Below are 25,632 nucleotides of genomic sequence, written 5' to 3'. Positions count from 1 at the left end.
GGAGTGGTGCCGGTTCGCCTATTTCTGCATAATCAAAATAGATATTACTATCTTAATTTTGTAGCATATAATGCCTAAAAAATTATTTGGTATTAATTTAATTTTTCGAGGGTTTCCAGCTTTTAACCTTTTTTATTATCTGCCTTCTCTGCATTTTTTTTTTTTTTTTTTTTACGCATCCTTTTATTATTAAAAGTTTATGATTATTACTACTATACTATTGCTCAATGTTTATTGATCATTTATTGTTTATGGTTCAATATTTAAAAAATTTTTTTTTTCTTGTTTTTTTCTTATACGAACAAAGCATACACTCAATACCACTTAAATATAAGGAATTAGAAAAAAAAAAAAAAAAAAAAAAAGGGAAGCATAAAAAGAAGTTTAAGCTGATGGAGAAACATAAAGAAAGAGTTTATGCTTAAGGTGCTAATTTTACATTTTTTATTTTCTATTTTTTAATTTTTTTCAGTTTATTTTTGCCTTTTTTTTCTGCGCTTCTAATGTACACAAATATATAATGCAGATGAAATGCATTATATTTAATTATTGATGACTTATCGGAAGAGATAAAAAACATTTTTATTTTGTGTATATTTTGAATATTACATTTGTTTATATTTAAATTAAATGATGTTTCGTCTTTGCACTTGAAATTTAAAACGACTAATTGGTAGTATCCGTTTAAATTTAAATTAACTTTATCCAGACAATTTTCCCTTCCTTCATCCATTTTTTTTATTAACTCGTTACATTTTATTTTGTATTTTAGAAATTCTTTGTCCGTAACTACCTCAACAGAATAGTTGATATTGCTGTGTGATGTTGATTCGAAAATATTTTTAAGCAAGTTAAAGTCTATGATATCCTTAAAATATTCTTGTTTAAAATTTTCATTTTGTATTCCCTCCTTCGTGCCTTCATTTACGTCTTTTGCATTTTCCTTTGCATTGAGTTTTCCCCCACTTTGCGTCCCAATTTTGCCCTCACCTTGCGCGTTATCAGCGAACACACTTTTCCCATCCTCTTTAGTGGCATACTCATCTCCCTCAATACTCCTTTTTCGTTTTTCTAAAATGTATAAGGCATTCTGATTACTTATAAGCAAATCGTCATCAGATACTCCATTTATTACATTTCTTTTAATTACTTCTATTTTTTTAATGATACTATCTTTATACAATTCAAGAAAAATCGTTTTGTATATCTCCTGTTCGTTGGTGTTTGATGAAAAATGGTTGTTATAAAAATACCCTTTAAAAAATAAATTATCATAAGATATATATTTGAAAATGTCGAATATATTTACCTTTTCATTTTCATTTAAAAATTTTTTTATCCTTTTTATTTTGTTATCTTTTTTAATTTGCAATTTAAAATTTTTAAAAATATTTTTTTCGATTTTGTCTATTAAATTGATAGAGCTGCTTTTTCCGTTCATCTCTTCTCGAATCTTTTTTCTTAACTCATTTTTCTCTTTAATCATTTTTTCTATTTTCTCATAGGTCCTGAATAATAGTTTATCCTTGATATTATCCTTCTCTTTCGGCTTCAATGTTTTATGAGCGCTATTTTTATTTTTACCGTTTTGTAATTTTTGCTTCCCATTTTTTCCTTCCCCTACCACATCAACAGCATTAACAACAGCATTATCGACAGTCGTATCAACGTCAACATCTATATCCACCGTTAATCCGCCTTCCTTTTTTACGAGCTCCTCGGACCATTTTGTGTCTACCACTCTTGTTATTCCTTTTTCATTTTTCGTCCCATTTACGAATAAGAAATCGAACAAGCTATAAGTAGCAAAAATGTTTTCTTTTTTTTCCTTTTTTTTTTCCATTCTGTCCTTTTCTTCCTTTACAGAAGCAATATAAAACATATAGCCATAACCGTTCATTAAATTATTGACAAAATAACCAATATATAAGAAAGGGTAAAAATAATAGAATGAAAATCCGTTAAACATATTGTTATCAAACTCCCCTATGTATATGTTAACCTCTTTTAAAGGTACATATAACAAATTTTTAAAATTGTCCATGTCTATTTTTTTTTTTTGATGTTTTTCATGCACTCGGTTTTCTTTTAGCATCATATCGTATATATTCATGTAGAAAAATAAATTATGTATATTTCTGTACTTAACCCATATCCCTTTCCTGTATTCATTTTTTTCAAAATTACCAACGAAAATTTCGTTCTGTTTGATATATTTTCCGGGTCCCTCCAAAATTATCCTTCTTCCTTTTTCATCTTCATTTTTGTGGTCATCCCTGTAATTATTGCGCTTATTATCACTATAAATATTGCATTCATTATTATCTTCATTTTTGTGGACAACTATATCGTCCTTTTCTTCGTCTCTTTTTTCGTTTTTTTCCTTATTATCATTTTTCCCCCTCTTCTCCTTTTTGTTTTCTTCTTTCTTTTTATTCAGTCTATATACTTTTGTTTCCTCCCATTGCTCTTTTGTAATTTCACCCCCTATGTCGTTTTTCTTTTTACCTAATTCATCTTTAGTGTTATCTACAATTATTTCATCTGCCGTATCATCAGACACAACGTATTCACCGACATACAAAACACAGTCTTTATATAAAAATCCCTTATGTACCTTTTGACACATTAAATTTGGCTCTATCAAACTCAGGAGCAATATTAATCTAGGCAAACATTTCTGCTTTTGTTACGACTTGTTATTTAGCGATCGTATAATATAGCTGTTTTTTGCATTTGCTTTTTTTTACTTTTATTTTTTTTTTGCTTTTACATTATTTTACTTTTGCTTTATTTTATTTTTGCTTTATTTTACTTTTGCTTTATTTTACTTTTGCTTTATTTTACTTTTGCTTTATTTTATTTTTGCTTTATTTTATTTTTGCTTTATTTTATTTTACTTTTCTTCTTTTTTTTTTTTTTTTATCCTTCCCTCTTATCTAAGTAGCATCAATGTGAAGACAAATAGCCCCTTTTTACACTTTATTCTTATAAAAATTATTTAAGATATATAAATTATTTCAATTATTTCATTTTTCATTTTACAGACAATCTTTTGAAATATGATCGGAAGAATAAAAAAAAAAAAAAAAAAAAAAAACATCATATATTCATAAATACGCAAATATATTTAATGGACCTACACAAATGGCCATTTTTAATGGGGTAAAATGCCGCATATATCCTATTCGCTTAACTGTCATATAGTAATGCTACGGATTTTCTTTTTTTTTTTTTTTTTTTTTATATGTCTAAAGAACAGAAATATAACTTTTATATTAAGCCTGAAACGAGAGGAGCTCCAATATATGCACATATACACATGTGTTCCTTAACATGTCTACCAAAATTTTGTAATTACCTTTAAGAACTAAGTAACTGTGTCCTTGTTATAATTAATCATGTATTGATTCAAAAAAACTGACTTTTTCAGCGCGTAAAATGGTTCTCATACTGTACTGGATCTTGGAAAAATGTATATATAATATGTCGTTCTTTTTTTTTTTTTTTTAGTATATTGGTCGAGAAAGTAGTCTTTTCTTATTTTTTCTTTTCCTTTTTCTTTAAAAATTTGCTATGCTTAAATTTCATATGTTAACAAGCAAACTTATAATAAATTCGATGTTTTTAACACAATTCAGTATTGTCTAAATATATATATATTATTATATAGATAATGCGGCATATTCTTCTGATGCAGTTTTCATCACACGAAGTTACATTAACGCATACATAAATTTGTAAACTACGAAAAAAAATAGAAAATGATGTATGTGAGGAAAAGAAAAAAAAAGCTTCTTCACAGTGGAATAATTAACGTGTACAGTATATACAAAAGTGGAAATAACGTGGCATAACATAAATTAAATTGTTCTTCAACTTCCGTTCAAAAAATAGATATGCACGTGTTTACGCGCAAGATTATATATATATATATATATATATATATACACGCAGTGCACAAAGCACAATTTTGCGTTACGTCCCATATCCATGCTACCATTTCAAAATGCTACTACACTTTTAACTTATAGATTTTATTAATTCTATATGCGCGTGCCATTTGCCTTTTTTTTTTTTTTTCTACATTTTTAAGTTCATATTAGAAAAATGCATTAATGGGAAATATACATGGTTCCCCATGCGCACTTGAAAAAAAGAGACCCAAAAAATAAAATAAAAATAAAAGGATAAAGATAAAGAAAAAGAAAAAATGAGAGAGAGTTACAGCGACAGCAGACGAGATACCTTATAAAAACAAAGCCCTCCAGCCCCCATATCCCAATTTAACTACCAAAATTGAAAAAAAAATTATTTTCCAGTTAAAAATCGATTGCTAATGTTAACTCCTTTTCTTTACGTTCAAACGAGTACTCATTTGGTTGTTTTGACATGTTAATATTTTGTTATTTTATTTTATCCTTTTTTTTTTTTTCGGTAGATTAAAACTATACTTCATATACGACAGAACAAAATGGCGATTTCACACATCTGATTTTGAAAATATTATCTAAAATGAAGCACTGTCGTGAAATAATACAATCCTCGTTTTTTTTTTTTTTTCTTTCATGATAATACTCGTCTACTTATTAATAGTAAAAAGATATGTGATATTCTTCTTAACTTCATATTCTACATCTTCTTTTGTATCTTCATCATAAACTTTTAAAACATTCAATTTATGGGATAACATATTCGATTTGGCTTCCACAGAAAAGGGGAAAACACTTTCTGGTTTGGACTGAATAGATATTTCTATTTGACAGTTTTGATTATTTTTTAATGTACCAACTTTCCAAGATAATAAAAGACCATCATGTTCAATAACTCCTTTATCTTTACTAATAATTTGCGGTTTGTTCGATGATGGACACATTAAATTGACATTCAGGTCATATATAACTTCATCAATATTTTTCATTTTGTTTTCAATTTCTAAATTTAGTAATGTACTTTCACTGTCTTCACATGGCCAACAACTTATGTTAAGAGGAATATAAGAATCGTTTAAATAATTTATTTTCCATTTTAATAACGGGTATATAGTATTAGTTCTAAAATTTTTTCCTTTATCCTTTAACTCTAATACGTTAGAATTATATTTATTTTTGTCTAATATAGGATGTATTTTTGCTTTATCTAAATACTCATTTTCTAATTCTACTATTACCTTAGAATATTTATGATTATTTATTTGCAAATTGAAAATACCTTGAATATCTAAATCACATAAAGTTCCTTCAGAACTTAAGGTACATATAATATTTTCTGTTATTATTATATTAATTGATTTATCAAAAAGAGAATTAACATTTATTGTAGGTTTAGTTTCTATTTTATTATTCTCTACTACATCTAATATTCTTATATGATTATCTCTCTTGTTAGCTAACTGCATACCTTTATGCGTACCGAAACTTTCATCCATAATATCTGGCTCTTCATTTTTATATATAAAATTGTCTATAATACTAGTATTATATTCTAGTGCACTAATAATATCATTTGAAATAAAACTATTAGTACTACCTTTATTTTGTTTTTGTCTATTTTTTTCTAATTTCGAAGCAATAAATTTCCTTCTTTCTTTTTCTTCTTTTTCTTTATTCTCTCTTATTATCGTTTGTAATTTTTCTTCATGTGATTCCATTTCAATATATGTTTTTATTTGATTCGTATTTACAATTTCTCTTACTCCATTTTTAATTAATTCATCAATATAAAAAATTATCGTAAAACATTTTTTTAAAATTGTACTCTCATTTATATTTCCTTGACATATATCTTGTATAATCTGACTTAACACTTTTATTATTTCTAAATCTTCTATAATATTCGAGTTTATATTTGTTATTAAAAAAATATATATGCTATCCAACGGTTGGTACACATATCGTACCTTATCAGTTTCTATATACGTGTGATCACTTCTTTCTCTTTCGATTAAATTATAAAAGGGAATAGTCAACGAGTCCAAATCACACTTACTAATATTCTGAAACTGCCGAGAAACCAAAATTTTGCTTTTTGTGCTTATAGCTGCACTTAACACAGTCATCTTTTGGAAAATAATACTATATACGCGTTCGAATAAATTTTAGTATGCATTCAAATCTAATAAAAGTTCGTGTAAATAAATCTAAACATGACCAAAACTGAATATCAACCATCAACGATTTGTGAAAGAATTTTAGTTTGTGTGTGAATGCGGGTATGCGCATATCATGAATAAATACTTAAATAAATATGAACACGTCATAAAAAATACGAAATGGTCATAAAAAATACGAAATGGTCATAAAAAATACGAAATGGTCATAAAAAATACGAAATGGTCATAAAAAATACGAAATGGTCATAAAAAATACGAAATGGTCATAAAAAATACGAAATGGTCATAAAAAATACGAAAAGGTCATAAATAAATATGAACAGGTCATAAATAAATATGAACAGGCCATAAATAAATATGAACAGACCATAAATAAATATGAACAGGTCATAAAAAAATATGAACATGTCATAAAATATACGAACAGGTTATAAAATATACGAAGCGGCAACAAAAAATACGAACATCAAATGCATACATGTTAATAAATAAATGTAAAAATGTGAATCCACATGAACAAAATGAAATATATTATAACCCAAGATAAAAATTCATGTTAAATAGCAAAATGTACATAAATGTACATATATATATATATAATTATATTTTATATGTACGGGAAAAAAAATGTAATTTAATAAAAAAAATTAACCAAACCAGAAATACTAAAATAAAATGGAGAATAGAAATATATTTAAAAATCATATATTCATATCTATTTGCTCAAATATATGTGTACTTGCCATTTGAGAGAAAAAAAAAATATCAAAATTAAAAAAAGCCACGTATTAGCATATAAATATATATATATGTATATAATATATGTATATTTATATGTATATATGTTTATGTATACGTAAATGCGTACACTTATTATCAGTAGGTACACGTATTGCACAAAATATAAAAATACTTTTGATTAATTACTGTACGCATCATGCGCATTTATAAATATATATATTACGTATGCATGTAATATGTATGGAGAACAAAAATATTAAAAATCACAAGTTTTCAAAAAAAAAAAAAAAAAATCGGAAAACCACGGTAAAATAAAATGGAATAAATAAATAAATGTTGTTATCCTAAAATGAATAGGAAATAATTTTTACTTTCGTGCCTCTTCGAATTCAATAATACATTTAAAATATTTCTCAAATTGAGATTAAAAAAAAAAAAAAAAAAAAAAAAGGAAAAAAGATATACTTTTTTTTTGTTTTTAACGCTTTTAATTAAATTGATTTTTAACATATTCTATTTATCAACCTCTTTATTATAAATATTTTATTCATTTAAAAGCAATTTTGTCGATTTGAAATTTCGTGGTCCTACATCTTTTGTTTGTTCACTGAACGAATATAGTATTAAGTTGGAGCTAATTATTGCATTTTTGTATATATTACTTGCACGTTTGAATACGTTTATATGTACGTATGCATACACTATATGTATATATGAATATGTTACATACTTTCTTCCCATTAGCAACAATTTCATCATATTTTTTCTGCTCCAAAATTTCCCCTTCTTATATAACGTTGCTTTATATTACAACTGTGCTTGTAGCTGATTTGAAAAAAGATATTCCATGAGGACATCCTTATACATAAATATTGTTTTATTCATATAAATTATTTTTACATCCACCATATTTAGAAATTTTTTATGGCAAGTGCAGCAGCGTTTTTGTTGTAATGTATTTCGCCCCTGTGAAGACGCTATAAGGGAGCTATTACTCAAAAACTGCATTTTGAAAAGAGATAAGATACTGTATTATATATTATATGTATGTGTATATATTATATGTATGTATATATATTATATGTATGTATATATATTATATGTATGTATATATATTATATGTATGTGTATATATTATATGTATGTGTATATATTATATGTATGTGTATGTATTATATGTATGTGTATGTATATATGTAAATATATGCTTGTATGTATATAATATGCACTCAAGTATATATATATGCCGGCACGCTTGATACTTTCTTGCGACGCGCCGTGCATTCGTAGTTCTATAAACACAAAAAAGAAGAAACGGGAGCGTGGGAGCCCCACGACAAAGGGAACTCATATTAAAACATTTAAAAGATAGAGGTGTATACTAACTAAAGATGATACAAAATACATTTACCTTTAGGAGTCAAAATGGGGATAAAAAAATAAGCAGTCATATTGGGAATAAAAGTAACAACGGTAGCAATAAATTAATGAGTATAAGTGAAAATAAGGAAGAGAAAGATAGTTTAAAAAAATTTAATTTAAAAATTACAGAGGAAGAAATAAAGTTACATGTAAAAATTATAGAGTCTTTATATCCACATATGAAATTAAAAGTTCATAAAATAATTAATGGAAGTTACAACATTTTTACAAAATTTTTACTTCAATCTCATATTGATGATTTTAATTCTTTTATAAATGTTTATGTAAAAAATATGCCAGATACATTACCAGTATTGGAGTTTTCACCTCAGGTCAATATGTATACAAAAATGGATATTAATAAAAAAGCATATGATACAGTAAAATTTTACATAAGTGAAATAAAAGTAAAAAATCCAGTAATAAAAAGTGAAAGTGGGGAATCAAGAAATGATTATCCCTATTTATGTAAATTATCTAATAGAACATATGAAGGAGAAATTTTAATAAAAATTAATAAACAATATAAAGATGAAATAGTGAGTTATACAGCTAGTGTTGGTAATATGCCTATAATGGTTTTATCGAATATATGCAATTTAAATAATTTAAGTAAAAAAGAATTAGTGAAAAAAGGAGAAGATGAAAATTTATTAGGAGGGGTTTTTATTATATCAGGGCGTTTGAAAATTATTCGATTCGTAATTAATGGAAAGTATAATACTATACTTCTTGGTACTGACAGAATTGTTCATATTAATTGTTTATTAAGTGATAACTCGAATATGACAAATTTTTTAACATACTCGAGATATAATTCTGTTGTTTTTTGTTTTAGATATCAAAATACGCCATCCTCAATCCCATTTCATATATTACTAATACTTTTAAGTCCTATAAAAAAAAAATGCTATATATTTAATAAACTCAAAATAGGCGTTCAGAATGAAAATGCAAAGAGATACATAGAGGAATATGTAAATTCTATATTTTTAAAAAATGATATTAATGAAAAAGAAATATTTGATAAGTACAATGTTAGTTTTCTTGGGAAAACTTGTTATATGAAAAGAGGATTATTTAAGATCAATTCAGTTACGTTTGAAAAAAAAGGCAAAAATATTTTAAAGTATTGTATATTACCCCATATACTAAATAACTCAGAAAAATTTGAAACGGTTTGTGTTATGTTTAAAACATTAGTTTTAAGTAAATTCAAATTAATATCACCAATTAACAGGGATTCATTAGAGAGCCAAGGAGTTACGACATGCAGTAATTTACTGTCAAATATAATGAAAGAACAAATAATAGTTTGTCTTTGTCGTTTTTATCATCATTATAGTAGATCATTTTATAAACATTTAGAAAAAAGATACGAAACTTTTAAAGGAATTGTAAAAAATATATATTATAGATACACTGAAATGGTAAAAAATGAAATTAGTGAAGGCCATTTAAATCAGATTCCACTGGGAAATAATTATTCCGATAGGGGGGAAGCGTTCCTGACCCAGCAAGGTAATTTGCACATACGTTTGAGTGCCTACGCGCGAGTGGAAGTACCTCCGTTTGCTAATTTACGTGCACGTAAGAGCGTTGGTTTGCATTTCAATGTATGATTATGTGCGGTTAGGCTGTTAGCGGTTTGTCTGTTACCTGGTTATATGTCTCTATTGTTATATGCTTCTATTATTATGTGCTTCCATTGTTATGTGCTTCCATTGCTATGTGCTTCCATTGTTATGTGCTTCTATCTCTTTACGTCTCATATGTTATATAAGTGAGCACCTGTACATGACAAATATTTCTCTCTTTTTCCCTTCCCTACAGAAAGTGTGGAAAACTTCGGCCAGAGAAACGATTCGTTGAAAAAACTGAAATTGATATTTATCAGCGAGAAAGAGAAATTATTTACAGGTGTTAATAACTATTTAAAAGAATTGTTTAATGATAATGCAATGTTTTTAGATTGTGTAAGGCATTTAACAGATATAGGTAAGTGTATATTATATTTTTTTAAGACTGGAAATATTATATCCGATAAAATACCGTATCAACAAACTAGTGGATGGGTTGTTTTAGCAGATGAAATTAATAATTTAAGGTTAATAACAAATTTTAGATCCATACATAGAGGCACGTTTTTTCAAGATGTGAAAGTTTTAAGTCCAAGAAGATTATTAGGTGAGTCATGGGGATTTATATGTCCTGTTCATACACCTGATGGTACTCCTTGTGGTTTATTGAATCATTTAACTCAATATTGTTATGTTCATAATTTGGCATCTAACGAACCACATAAATTTTATATAAAATTGTATTTAAAAAAAATAGGTATTGATGTAAATTTAGATGATACAAGTGGAATACAAACTATATATGAAGAACAAACTATTCCTATTATTGTTGATTCAGTTCCTATTACTTATATTAGACAAGATGATTTTAAGAGAACTATATATAAATTAAAATATGCCAAAAATCATAATTTATATAATATGAAATCCTATTTCGAAATAAATGCATATTTAAATGAATCAACATTGATGAATGCTATAAATATTAATACACATACAGGAAGACTTATTAGACCATTATATAATTTGAAAATTAAATGCATTGAATTTATATCTCCTTCATATCAACCTTATGTATCCATTGCCATTAATTATGAAGACATCAAAAGAAATAATTTATCAAGAAAGCTGCTAAAAAGAAAAGAGAAATTAGTTAACTCCAGAAAATGTGGTTATAAGAAGTTAACCCTAAAACAGCAATATCTGTTTTATAATAATAAAAAGAGAATTTCTGCATCTAATAGAAAGACGTTAGAAGAAGGCAATGAACAACGGGTGCGCCAATTGGACAGCTCAAGGGTAAATAAGGAGTTATTAGCCGTTTTGGACGATAAAGCGCGTGATAGGAGTAGCAGCACTAGAAGCGGTAGTAGCAGTACTCATAGCAGTAGCCGTGGTGGTAGTTGTAGCCATGGTAGTGGGAGGGGCGCCTTTTACGTTAGCAGCTCGGATTACGAAACAACAAGCAACGATTCGGATGTTAGTTCAGAACGAAACGGAGATAATATATCATCAACAACGTATATAGATAGTGATGAAAATATGAATATAGATATATATGAACAAATTCCACAAAAGTTTGAATATATGGAATTAAAAGAGACATCTTTTTTGTCTTTCTTAGCATCATTAACTCCTTTTTCTGATCACAATCAGAGTCCTCGTAATATATATCAATGTCAAATGTTGAAACAGACTATGGGAATACAAAGCTTAAACATGTTGTATACAGTTACAAATAAAATATATCGAATGATAACTCCTCAATTACCTTTAGTAGTTACGAGGGACTATGAGTTATATGGAGTAGATAACTACCCAAGTGGAACAAATGCAGTAGTAGCTATTTTATCCTACACAGGGTATGATATGGAGGACGCTCTAATAATAAATAAGGGAAGTGCAGAGAGGGGTATTTTTAGGACCCATATATACAAAACAGAATTAATAGATTTGCAAAAGGAGGGGGAAGCAGCACAGTTGCAGTTGGGTAATAACATCAGATACTTAAGCAGCAATACCAACGGTAACAACCCAAGCAGTAATAGTGTCGAAGCTAAGAATAATAATATTAATAATAATAATAGCGCTAAGGCTGTCAATACTAACTACACCTACGAACAGAAGGGGAAAATGTTAAACAAGGACGGTTTACCCTTTGTTGCACAGAAAATTTCAGAAGGAGATGCATTCTATTCTTACATTAATAGAAAAAATGAAATAACGACATATGAAATGTTTAAGAGTTCCGGTGAGTATTTTGTGGACTTTGTAAGTAACTCAAATTATAAGTCTGGTCAGGTTGCTGTTGTACGATTACGAACAACAAGACCACCTTTAGTAGGAGATAAATTTGCTTCAAGGCATGGTCAAAAAGGAGTCGTCTCTAGATTATTTCCACATGAAGATATGCCTTTTTCAGAGAGCGGAATTGTACCAGATGTTATTTTTAATCCACATGGTATCCCATCACGTATGACTGTTGGTATGCTTATAGAAAGTATTTGTGGAAAAGCCGCTTCCATTTATGGAAAAAGAATTGATGCTACTCCGTTTAGGAAGTACCCACAACAAAGAAGTTTTAATAATGAGTGGATCGATAATTGCGGTGTTAAGGGATTTCTGGAAAAAAAAAAAAAGAGGAAGAAAAAGAGGTAAAAGGCGTCGTAGAAAAATCGGAAGAAAAAAATTGGCTAGCTGGGGCACATGATGAAAGTTCTGCGGAAAATTTATCTGACCAAAATATCTGGGATGAAAAAAAAAAAAAAAAAAAAAAAAAAAAGGAAGAAAGGGGAGAACTAGGGGGGGAAGAGAAAAACAGTTCACAAGATGAAACGGAGGATATTAGTGCAGAAAATAATTATGAACAGAAAAAAAATAAAATAAATAATAACAGCAACAGCAACAGTAGTAGGCGTGATGGTAGAAGTAGTGGTAACAACTCGCGGGTGGCATATGACGAAAAAATAGATTACTTTGCAAAGCTGCTATTGAACAAGGGGTATGACTACTATGGAACAGAACTACTGTATAGTGGTATTTATGGAATACCACTGCAAGCGCACATCTTTTTTGGAGTAATATATTATCAAAGATTAAGGCATATGGCATTTGACAAAGCTCAAGTAAGGCGAACTGGACCCGTATGTCATTTAACACATCAACCTGTAAAAGGAAAAAAAAAACATGGAGGTATCAGATTAGGGGAAATGGAAAGAGATGGATTAATATCACATGGATGCAGTTTTTTAATTAATGAAAGATTTTTGTTGAATTCGGATGGACACGAATGTTTTGTTTGTCCAAAATGTGGATTAATCTTATCTCCTATTATGCAATTTAATTCTAATGGTCAGATATCCAAAGGTCGACATATTGGCGGAGATGCTAAATTGGCAATCTGCAAATCTTGTAAAGTTTCATGTAAAATTATTTATATTCCATACGTTTTGAGGTATTTATTAAATGAATTAATCTGTTTAAATGTTACTATAAGATTAAATTTAAAATCTGTGGAAAGTATGTTTAACATGAAATAATGAGGGAAAGAAAAGCCTGAACCGTAGTGCTTATTCACCAGAGTGCTCAAATTATATATGATACGTTTGTAAGCACAAGATGGAGCAGCATATATATATGCACTAGCAAAAACTGCTTTTTACATTTCCAGTAAAAAAAGGGGAGAGAAAATAAAAGAGGCTACCTTATATTACTCCTATTTTTGCAGTATGGAGGGGAAAAAAAAATTCAAAATTTTTTTGTGTTATGTAAAACGTTGAGGCGTGTATATTATACCCGTACCGTATATACACACTCAAGAACATGCACAAGCACAAAAACAAGTACAAATACAAATACAAGCGTATACACACAAACACAAACACAAACACAAACACGAACACAAACACGAACACAAACACGAACACAAACACAAACACGAACACGAACACGAACACGAACACGAACACGAACACGAACACGAACACACGAGTACATGTTGTACACCATTTTGAATTACACTTTTTGTGACAAACAATAATTACTATTTTATTTTGTTATTAAAAACTACAAAATTTTTAAACTTGCATTTCTAATAAGAGTAGATTTTTTTTGAATATTATTTTTTTTAAGTTGAAAAGTATAAAAGTCTTGTTGCTCAAAAATAAATATAAATTTTCGATTTACCAATTAAGCAAACATAACAATGTTTTTATTTTATTATTGTATATCTAAGGAACAAAAACAATATTGTTCTTATGAATGTGCCTTTTTTTTTTTTAATGAAATTTTTTATATATTATACGAATATTTGAACAATAAAAGCATGTTCCCATACTGAAATATTTATTAAGGTGCATGTCTAAGAGAATAAAATAGGTGAAAGATATTCTGGATGAACGCCCGCTATCCAAGGTTTTACCAAACATATATATATATATATATATATATATATATATATATATACATATACCTGTACATATGTGGGCATATATGTAAATTTCCTACTGTTCGGGGGTAACCCTTACTGATGTTTATTTGTGATATTGACATAAAATGAAACAGCTGTTTTCATTTGTAAATTTACATGAAAGTTAAATTTAATAATGTGTACATAAAGCATCTTTATAATAACACAGTACTGTATTAATTAAAGTGTTTTTCGTTTATTTCTTAATAAATCCCTATGGAAATGTACATTTTTAAGTTTAATATAAACAATAAAAAAAAAAATATATATATATATATATATATATATATATATCAATATTTTACATATAAAGGTCGAATTCAACTATTATCCTTTTAAGTATTTTGTTCTATATTTCCTTTATATGACCCGTATATCAGGTGTGTTACGAACTAATCATTCTACTTCGCTTGTACATCTGTACATATGTGTATACTTTTAAAATTAAAGCAGTTCTTCAAAATATTCGCTCAAAAACCTGCGTGCGCGTTTGCTGAAAAGCGCTTTAAAATGTGTTTGCTTCTTTAACATAAAAGATTTGTTCTGTTATATGAATTAAAAAAAATTATATGATAAGAAGGATACTCTATTTTTGAAAATAAGAAATGGAATAAAGATATTAATACACGAATAAAACATGAAGTCCCCTTGAATATTTCGTACACAAAATAAAAATATTAAAACAGATACTGTATATAGAAGAATGGTTTATTTTGTATATTTCATGTAAAACATGAGCACTTTTTTTTTTTTTTTTTTTGTTTTTTACTTCATTTTATTTTATTTTATATTTAATTTTAAAAAAATTATAGGAAATAATTAAACATAATTAAAAATGATGTGCTTGTAATGTGGTTTTGTTTTTGTATTTCTCCTTTTTTTATTTTTATTTGCATATAAAAACATATACATAAAAACATGAATACATACATACATACATGCACACATTAACACATACATATATACACCAAATGTATAATTTAGGGGAAAATTTTTTAAATGCGTGTGTTCCTTACCTTTTAAAATTTAAATCTTTTTTCCTTTTAATAAACACTTTTCTTTTCATTTCTTTCCTTTCTTTAATTTTTTCCATTTATAAAATTCCCACAATTTAATTATATGTGTACAATTTTTTCATGAAAATTTTACATATCAAGTTCGATGTTTTTTTTTTTTGTTTTTTTTTTGTAACAGTGAAACAGAGCCTTCTAGAGAAATAACCTTTCTTTTGTGATAATACATGCTCACATAAAAAGTTCAAATTTACATGTGAAAAAGTGCACAAACATATATGCATACATACATATATTCATATATTAAAATATACATATATTCATATATTAAAATATACATATATATTTTAGAATTAAATTTATCGTGAACTATTAATAAATTTGTGCTTAAATATTAACGTGTTCGTGTTGTTGGTTTTTTATTTTTTTTTTTTTATGCTATATGAATGTTATTTGTTCATTAGACTCCTTATATTTCTCTTTTTAGAATATCTTGTAGTAGGTTAGAGTTCGTCCGTACATAAGGTAAGGAAAGTAATTAAATCCATTCATATAAATGGAGCATTTTTGCTTCCACCAGTTGTTGAAACATAAAGCAGTAGAAATTAAAAAAATGTGTACCTTTGGATATATTTTTTTTTTTTTTTTTTTTTCTATCTGAAGATGATTGTATTAAAAAAATTTTAAGTATGTATATACATATATATACGCATACATGTATATAAGTATGTACGAATACATGTATATATATATATATGTGTGTATGTTTGTATGCATATATATTTTTTTGCGTAGATCTTTATTTTAACAAATGAATGTTTCTCTTAATTGCCACTTTTAATAGTACCGACAGCAGTTTTCCTTCTAAATTGATTATATTGATTATCTACCATAAAATTAAATACGTTCCATAATTTTTTTCCATAATTTGTTTGAAAAATATTTAATTTTATTCTTTATTTTTTATTTATATATACAATATTATTTTTATGTTTTTTTTTTTTTCCATCCCACCCCGATCATTTTTAATTAAGCCTGTCAAAATAGATTTAATATTTTTTTTGGGATACAAAAAGTTGTCGCAAAAAAAAAAAATAAAAAAATAAGGAGAAAAATAAGTCAAATCGTAAAAAATGAAAATGTGCTACAAGCAAAAATACACCTCAGAGTAGCGGAATTAATTATATACATATATATATATATATACATAAATATGTATAAGTAATGTACATTTAAGTGGCTATCCTTTGTGTAAAATGTAAAAAGAATGCATTGTATAAGATACCTATATCTGCATTTATGCATACATACACAATTACATACATACATAATTTCATACTGTACGTACAATATATACACCGATATGTATATGTACACGTACATAATATGCTCATACATGCTCGTAGTATCAAAAAAGAGTGCTACGAATAAGCAAACATATTCACGGATGACGAAAATATGCATATATTTTAACAATTATAAAAATAGTATTTTCGGAGCAATTCTACCGTAGTTTTGTTTACCATTTTTATTTTACATTCCATGAATTTATTTTAGTACTAATTGAAAACATTGAAAAGGGGAAAAAATGAACGACGTAGAGAATTAACATTTTTACATTAGTTAAACAGAAAAAAAAAAAAAGGAGAGACAAAATGTTCACTGAAAAGTAGTTCATCTGTTGAGGGAAAATTAAAAATTTTCAAAAAATTAACATATATATATATATATATATATATATGTATACGTGCATACGTACAACATTCTTATTACCTATGTAAGTTACATTTTCTGATCCGTATATTACATCTTATGTATAATTGATAACATATAAAAATGGATATAGTTAATTCCAAGTGTATGATTAGATATATAAAAAAGAAAAAAAGAAAAAACAAACTCAAGTGAATTTTATGGACCTAAAATAATATTTTTGTTTTCTTCCATATATCTGAAAATTATTATAAAAGAGACAATTAAAAGTGTTGAACTAGTGCACTTTTTTTTTTTTTGAAATTAAATTTATATTTACATGTTTAAGAACTTCGTTATCTTGCTTCTCTTGCAATTTTTTTTTTCTTTTTAATTTACTAGTTTATTCGAATTTGTAGTATCACCCAAAATTAGGACTAACTCATATAAAACAAAAAAATTTTCATATATATATATATATATATATATATATGTATGTATATATTTATGTATGCATGTATATATATATATATATGTTCACTACTGGGGATGTGCTTATATTGTTTTACATAACATTGAAAACTGCATCGAAAAATTGTAGTTGCTTCAGTACCAATTGAAGAATATTGTATGTGAGTATCCCCTCATGTGTATATCTTTTTATTTTATATTATTCTATTTATATTATTTTATTTATTTTATATTAATTTATATTATTTTATTTTATATTATTTTACAATATTTTTTTTTTTATTTTATATTTTTTTTTTTTGGCAAAACAACCTATAAGAACATATAACTGAATGCAAAAAGAAGTACATTATTTTCTGTGTTGTTTGTAAGTATAAATTCTTTTTATGAACTTTGACATTTAATTATACATGTTTTAAGTGCTACACTTCGATACTAGTGTATTGTATTTATTTTGATGCACTAAAAAAAAAAAAAAAAAAAAAGGGATTTCACAGTTATTTATAGCAATTTGAGTTTCCTTGTTTCTCCATTTTCCTTTCTCCTTTTTCGTTTCACCTTTTTTGGTACTCCTTTTTTGTTTTTCATTTCTCGTTCTTCGCTTTCGTTCCTCTTGCTTTTTGCTCATCGCTTATCGTTTCGTTCTTATCGTTCCTTGTTTTTTGTTGTTCCTTTTTTTTTTTTTTTTATACCTTTGTGTGATATACACATTCATTAACTGTAACAATTTTTTTTTTTTGTTTTATATACGTTAATTCTGATGTCCAGTTACTATGTTTTTATTTCTTTTAAAAGGGAGTAATATAATAGACAAAAAAAAAAAAAAAAAAAAAAAATTAACAAAAAATAGTAAAGAACACCCAGTAAAAACAAAAAAAAAATCTAAAAATAAACTAAAAATAAACAAATTATGGCACCTTTATTATTAGATAATTAGTATGTACAATTTCACAAATGTATACTTATATATATATATATATATATATATATATATATATGTATGTGTATATGTTTTATTTATTTTATTTTTCTTTAATAACATTTTAAACCCTTTGTTAATGCCTTAGCTAAATAAAAGTGTAGAGCAGCAAACAAAAAGATTATTAAACATGTTAGCATATCATCACGTTAACATATCATCATGTTAACATATCATAATGTTAGCATATCATCATGTTAGCTTATCATAATGTTAGCATATTGCTATATTAGCATTTTAACATGTTAGCATATTACCACATTATCATTTTAATATATTTACTTTTTAGTTTAAATAGAGTAGTATATATTTTTCTCTGTTTATTCCACTTTTCCTTAACGTACATATTTTTGTTTATGCATACTAACCAAGTTAATTTATTAACCTATGTGATGATTAACCAATGTAGCGATTTTTGTTCTGTTTGAGCAAATGGATATATACTTATGTGTACTCATGCTTATGCGTGTAAATGCATATTCATATATATAATTATGCTTATGTATGTATATGCGTATAAATAGTGTTACAGCGAGAGAGAGATGGGCGAAAGTACATGCATGAGCAAAAGTTTACTCATGATAACCCATCCATTTTTGCATTTTAAATTTTATACTTTCGAATAAGTAAAAAACGTACGAACTATATACACATATCCAAATAAAAGCAGATCATTTCTGCGTTAAATTAAGTAGTAGTAAAATTATACGTACATATATACATGTGTACAAATATGTACATATGTATATCACTCCTTGTTCACTAGTTGAAGTGATATTACATATATATATATATATATGTATATATATATATATATATATATATAAGCATACTTGCATACATGAACTGATTTTATTTATTTAAAAAAAAAAAAAAAAAAAAATATGGCACTAGTAGAGGCAAGTGAAAAAGGCAACTACATCAAAATGAAAAAAGATAGAACATACTACTTAGAAGACAATTTTAAAATTATAAAATTTGATGAAGGGAATGTCGACAATGAAGAGAATAACAGTTCGATAGAGAATAACACATACAACAAAAATAAAAACATGTACAACAATATTTATGAAAAAAAAAAAAAAAAATGAATAAGAAAAAAGTGAGTGAAAATATGAATGGAGATACGAAAGAAGCGAAATATTATATGAAGGAAGGTAAGAAGGAAGAAAGGAAAAAGAGTAATGAGGACAAGGTATTGGAGGAAGAGCTCGAGCGAGATTCACAGCCTGACGAGGGAAGTGATCAAGATGTTCAATATGAATCGAATAGTGAACCGCGGATCGAACAGCAGAACGGACCACAGAACTGGCCGAAGCACGAGCGAGGTGGACATGAGAAAGGGGGGAAATTATTCCGTTTGTCCGAATATGATACATGTGAAAGCAAAGACAAAAATTATGATTCGTTCCGTATGAATTGGAAACACGTGAATAAAAGGAGCATTAAAAATTTAGGACTAGTAAAGAATAAAAAAGTTTTTAAAAATCAGCAAATTCTATACGATTTTTACGCAAATGAAGATATTACAAGAACAGAAAAACATTATGAATTTGTAATGTATAACGATAATAAAGAAAAAGAACAAAATTTTCCAAAAAATATCAAATATTATAAACAGCAAAAGAAAGAGACGATTTCTTTTGAAGAAAAGGAAAAGAACAATTATTACAATGGAAGGTATCTCAGTTGCATGTATAATGAAAAAAAAGAAAAGAATTATAGTAGTAATAACTATGGTATGTATGTAAGAGAGCCATGTATAAGGTCATATATAGAACCCTGTACAGAACCATATATAGAACCCTGTACAGAACCATATATAGAACCATATATAGAACCATGTATAGAACCATGTAGAGAACCATGTAGAGAGCCATATAGAGAGCCATATAGAGAGCCATGTAGAGAGCCATGTAGAGAGCCATGTAGAGAGCCATGTAGAAAACCATATATCGAACAACGTATAGAACCATGTATAGAACCATGTATAGAACCATGTATAGAACCATGTATAGAACCATGTATAGAACCATGTATAGAACCATGTACAGAACAAAATTTCTTTAATCAAAGAATGAGTAGAAACAACAGCATGGGCAATATGAAGTGCTATATGTATGATCAGCCTTACGTAGATGGTAACATATTAAGAAGTGCCTACAGAATTAGTGGTAATGTCAATGTCAACAGTAGTACTGGTAACAGTTTCGTCAATGCCAATAGAAGTAGAAGTAACAGTAACAATCCGTATGCATATTACTGCAATGACTACTTCTACCTAGAAAGTGCTCCACTTGAAAATACATTAAACAGCATGCATCATTGGAAGCAGCAGCAGCAACAGCAGCAACAGAAGCAGCAACAGAAGCAGCAACAGCAACAGCCGTATATCATTATGAGGAAAAATGCCGTATCAGTGCCCCGCGTCCCGCAGAGCGAACTGACGAAGCATATTCCTGCAGTCAACGTGAACACACTATCTCATTGTACCACAAAACTTGGTCCACCTATGCTGAATAAACTACAAGATTGTATTAAAGGTGCGAATACGTACCAAAAAGATTTTCAACATACAAGAATGAAAGAAAAAGTACATGATCAATATTATAGAATCAAATTATGTCCCTTTCTAAAAAAAGGACTATGCCAGAAAGGGGATAATTGTTCATATGCACACTCAACAGACAAGTTAAGAAATATCATTAATTTAACTAAAACAAAAATATGCGATTTGTGGATAAAAAATGAATGTCAAGATGAGCATTGTGTTTATGCACATGGTGAACTAGAATTAAGAGCAACTCCAGATTATTATAAAACTAAATTATGTAAATATTTTGATAAAGAAGGGACGTGTCCCTCAGGAGATAAATGTCGACATGCACATGGTCACACAGAATTAAGAAAAAGAAATTATAGACGAACAGAATTAGAAAAATATGCCTTAAAAAATAAAATAAATATGAAATTGTTGTATAATGAAATGAAAAATGTAAGAGGAGACCTCCTCGATTGCATCTTCAGCACCCACAACAGGAAAAGCGGAAAAGAAGACCATGAGCCGGATGGGACAGACATCCACTCGGAGCAGCATGAGGAAGCTAGAGGAAGCGAAGTGAACATCGAAAGGCAAAGAGGAAGGGACAACTGTGAAAGGATGGGGGAACATGGGGACAGTAACATCCATGAGAAGTATAACGATGACTACAAAAGTAGAAGTGGCAACAGCGAGTATCACTCTCCCATTCGTGTTACTGCAAGTTTAACAATCACCAACGAAAATAGAGAAAAGGACCTTCTCACAAAGGAATATAAATTTACAGAAAGTGATTGTACCAGTGAACTGAAAAATGTTAGTACATCCAACTATTTTGTAAATCAGGAGGAAGAGAGTAATATCCCTTTACCTAATATCAGCGGAATGAATGATAGAAATGGGGAGGAGTTAGGAGAAAGACACAGTGAAGAAAGAAATAATGGTAGTGATATATTATGTTTAAATTGTGATGTTCAAGGGGAAAATGCACTAGCAGAAAATGATTTAAGTGCACATGAGGAGAAGGAGCAGAAAAGACGCTGTGAAAATGCTGAAGAAGTGGGAAAAGTACAAGTTGTGGTTGAAGAAAATAAGGAAACCACATCAAGTGAGACGGGGCAAAGGGACAACTCTAAACTAAATAGCCATATAACGAATAATGGTGGAAATACATTTAGCAAAATAGGAGGAAAAGAGAATTATGAGAAGGACGAAGCGTCAACCAATAATAATAATCTTTTTGAAAAGAACCCATACAATGAGTTCTCCACATTAGACAAAATGGATAATAAGGAAGGGGAGGCACATGAGCAAAGTGAACAAACGGATTCAAATAAAAACAATGAACAGGACTTAGGAAAAGAAGAAACAGGGTCATTTGATAATACACATGATGAAGGTAGAAAAATATATAAGCAAGTGATAACAGAGGAGAAGCAGAAAGAGAATTTGAATGAGAACGGAGGAAAGAATACATGTTTAAGAGCTAAGGACGACCATCAAAGTGCGCAAAATGACCACAGTGCGAAGAACATACTTATGGGGGGAGAAGAGAATAGCAGTAATAATAATGATAACAACAACAACAACAACAACAACAATAATAATAATAATAATAATAATAATAATAATAATAATAATAATAATAATAATAATAATAATAATAATAATAATAATAATAATAATAATAATAATAATAATAATAATAGTAATAATAATAAAAGAGAAGATCCTCAAGCTAATTTAAAGGAGGATGTTGGACAAAAGGAAAGAAAAATGAATAACAGTTGTATTCTTGAGAGTAATATAAACAAAATAAGTAGAGACGAAATTAATTGTGCATATGATGACTACAAGAAAAATAATGGAAAGAAGGAAAATTTTACAAAAGCCGTTTTTTCGTATACAAAACTTATGAAAGAGGTAGATGATGCATATTTAAAGAAGGAACATGGAATAGATAAAACGAATTATATACCTCCACACTTCAATTATTATGTCAAGACAAATGTCAAATATAATAAATATAAAAATTTTAAAGAACGAGGAAAAGATTTTGCAAATGATACAAATTGTACAGCAAGAAATGAAAATAAGAGAGGACATAATTCAAAAAGAAATAATATTTCTGCAAACAACTCTTCTAATTGTACTACTACTACTACATCAAGTAATTATAACATCAAATATGCTAATAACAAATATAAGAAATACAATATCATAGACAAATGTATAAACGGTTTCAGGAGCTATGATAGGGGCAGTTTCGAATACAACAAGGAGGTAAACACCATTCATAAGGAAAACAATGCAGGCAGTGGAAGTGGCAGTGAAAGTGAAAGTAGCTATATAAGGGTCAGTGGAAGCGTTAACGGTGGAGGCCATAACAGGAGCAGTATCTCATATGTAACATCCAAGAATAACTGCGCAGGCGATGTAAGAAGTGTTGATGGTTTGAGCAATAGGGAGGAATCAAAAAATTATAATAACAGAATTCAAAATAACTACAATTACAAATTTGCTAATAGGTCTATAAATAATATGTATATATTACCACCGCCTAGTTTATCAAATTGTAATTTTGATGATTCAGAAAAATTATTACCTACATGTTGTGCTAACACAAATTCTTTTTATATGCAAAATAGTATTACAAGGTTAAATGATAGCAATAACAGCTTTCTTAATAGTAACCCACAAAATTTAGCACATACATACTATGACAGGAACAATGCTATTATAAGTAATGATATGATGATCATGATGATGCACGGTCATCCTGTTTTTCCTGTAAATACACTAGTAAATAATTTCAGTTATTACAATTATAATATCAATAATATTTTTCCAAATCGAAACGATTCTTATAATTTTTTTAAAGCTCAAATGAACAATATGAATATGCCATACCAGAGGCCCCTTGTTGGGGGAGTACCCAATGGGGCCTCCACTGCTACGTTGTTAACTCCTGTAATGGGGATACCGCCGATGGGGTTTTCTACAATGGGAATGACTAATATGAACAGAAATAACAATACTAGTAGCAATAGTAATAATTATAACAACTCACAGCATGCACTAAGTGCATCAAATTTGAGCTATCATCCCATTTTTGGCACATCCCCACCTAGTATTCTGTTAAACCCAACTACTGTATCAAATGGTGCTCCAATTATTGCACCATATGCTACTCAAAACACTTCCTCCAATAAGCCGCTGCAGTCCAAACCCTGTGTATTTCCATACCAAAAAAAATTGTACGATTACCCAAATGTGTTCAATGAACAAGTAAATACAATGTATAGTAGTGAAAATCAACACATTAACACAACAAATTCCAGTAGATGTGAAAATATTGATGTTCCATTGAATGCCCTAATAAGTAACAGCAACTGTAGTAATAGAAGGGATTCTATTACCTATGGAAATATGGCCACCATAAAGAATGATAGCTTTTCACTTAACCAAAAAAATATGCATTTAAATTTGACAAAGTTCGAATCTGGAAAAAGCATACATAACAGGAGATCCAATATGTCAAATAACATATATAATAACAATAAAAATAATGAAATTAAAAATGATATATTTAAGTCAGACACACTTATAGAAAATTCATACATGAATGATATATCGGGTGTTCCAATCAATGGAAAGGAGAAAAAAAAAGAAAGTATTTTATTACCTTATTATTCAAATAAAAATTATGAAAGAAGAATGAATAACATGAATTTTAAAAATTATAAGAATAATAGTAGTAATCCCTTTTATAACCACCTTTCCATTGGTGGTAATAACATCAACCAGGATTGCAATGAGGAGCAGGTTTACACTTATCATGCTGTATACAACAACAGCGTTGTCTATAGCAACGACCATGCTTACAACAACAATAATACCTATAGTACCACCAACAGCAACAGTAGCATCATTAACAACCACGCTTATGCTATTAATCAAGAATATGGTAACAATATATATAATAACAACTACCTTTACACTAATAACCACATTTATATTAATAATAGTATTAGTAGATCACCTAAGTGCAGCGGAAACATAGTTAAGAATACCCTTATCAGTAGTAATCCCCATTATAGTAGTCTTAGCGGTACTAATAACACTAGAAGTAATAACACTAGAAGTAATAACAACAGCAGCAATAGCAATAGCAATAGCAGTAGTAACCCGAGCCACATATACCAAAGTAAAACAAGATTCATTGATGAGATGAAAAATATATCGCCAGAAGAAGTGCAAGAAGCTGTTATGCATAACCTTATGGAATTTAAAGACTAAGAGAGAGTAAATTAAAAGAAACTAATTTAAAAGTTTGTTTTTCATTTATCCTACAACACCATCTCTATGGGTATTAAAAGATTAAGAACAGTGTATATACTCTTTTGGGGCTTAAGAAACATACGAGTGCACTTTTCGAATTTACACTAATTTCAACGCTTGCACATTCTTAGGTAGATAAACAAACGCTTTTATGATAAATTTAGTGGAATATTCATATTTTAGGGAAAGCAAAAAAGAAAAAAAAATGAAAAAAAAAAAAAAAAAAAAAACAGCAATTATTCATATAAAACAAAAACGTTTTACGTTAAGTGTT

General features: G+C 28.0%; 4 protein-coding genes across 4 annotated transcripts; 2 read left to right on the top strand and 2 right to left on the bottom strand.

Annotated features, from left to right (window-relative positions):
* Positions 1-451: 451 nt before the first annotated feature.
* On the bottom strand, positions 452-2,629 carry MKS88_002948 (uncharacterized protein; the record flags this gene model as incomplete). The annotated part of the gene is made up of 1 exon (XM_067216001.1): positions 452-2,629. The coding sequence occupies one exon, from the start codon at positions 2,627-2,629 to the stop codon at positions 452-454; it is 2,178 nt and encodes a 725-aa protein (XP_067073523.1).
* A 1,953-nt stretch (positions 2,630-4,582) lies between these two features.
* On the bottom strand, positions 4,583-6,058 carry MKS88_002947 (coatomer subunit delta; the record flags this gene model as incomplete). The annotated part of the gene is made up of 1 exon (XM_067216000.1): positions 4,583-6,058. The coding sequence occupies one exon, from the start codon at positions 6,056-6,058 to the stop codon at positions 4,583-4,585; it is 1,476 nt and encodes a 491-aa protein (XP_067073522.1).
* Positions 6,059-8,244: 2,186 nt separating this feature from the next.
* Positions 8,245-13,394, top strand: MKS88_002946 (DNA-directed RNA polymerase I subunit RPA2; the record flags this gene model as incomplete). The annotated part of the gene is made up of 3 exons (XM_067215998.1): positions 8,245-9,796; positions 10,109-12,340; positions 12,472-13,394. The coding sequence occupies 3 exons, from the start codon at positions 8,245-8,247 to the stop codon at positions 13,392-13,394; spliced, it is 4,707 nt and encodes a 1,568-aa protein (XP_067073521.1).
* Positions 13,395-19,362: 5,968 nt separating this feature from the next.
* Positions 19,363-25,316, top strand: MKS88_002945 (uncharacterized protein; the record flags this gene model as incomplete). Its single annotated transcript, XM_067215997.1, has 2 exons — positions 19,363-19,492; positions 19,582-25,316. 2 exons carry the CDS (start codon positions 19,363-19,365, stop codon positions 25,314-25,316), a joined length of 5,865 nt encoding a protein of 1,954 aa, XP_067073520.1.
* Between the last annotated feature and the right edge of the window lie 316 nt (positions 25,317-25,632).

The sequence above is a fragment of the Plasmodium brasilianum genome, chromosome 9 (assembly GCF_023973825.1).
Source record: "Plasmodium brasilianum strain Bolivian I chromosome 9, whole genome shotgun sequence".
Taxonomy (NCBI): domain Eukaryota; phylum Apicomplexa; class Aconoidasida; order Haemosporida; family Plasmodiidae; genus Plasmodium; species Plasmodium brasilianum.
Note: the sequence above shows the minus strand (reverse complement) of the source record. Positions and strands in the feature narration are given on the sequence as shown.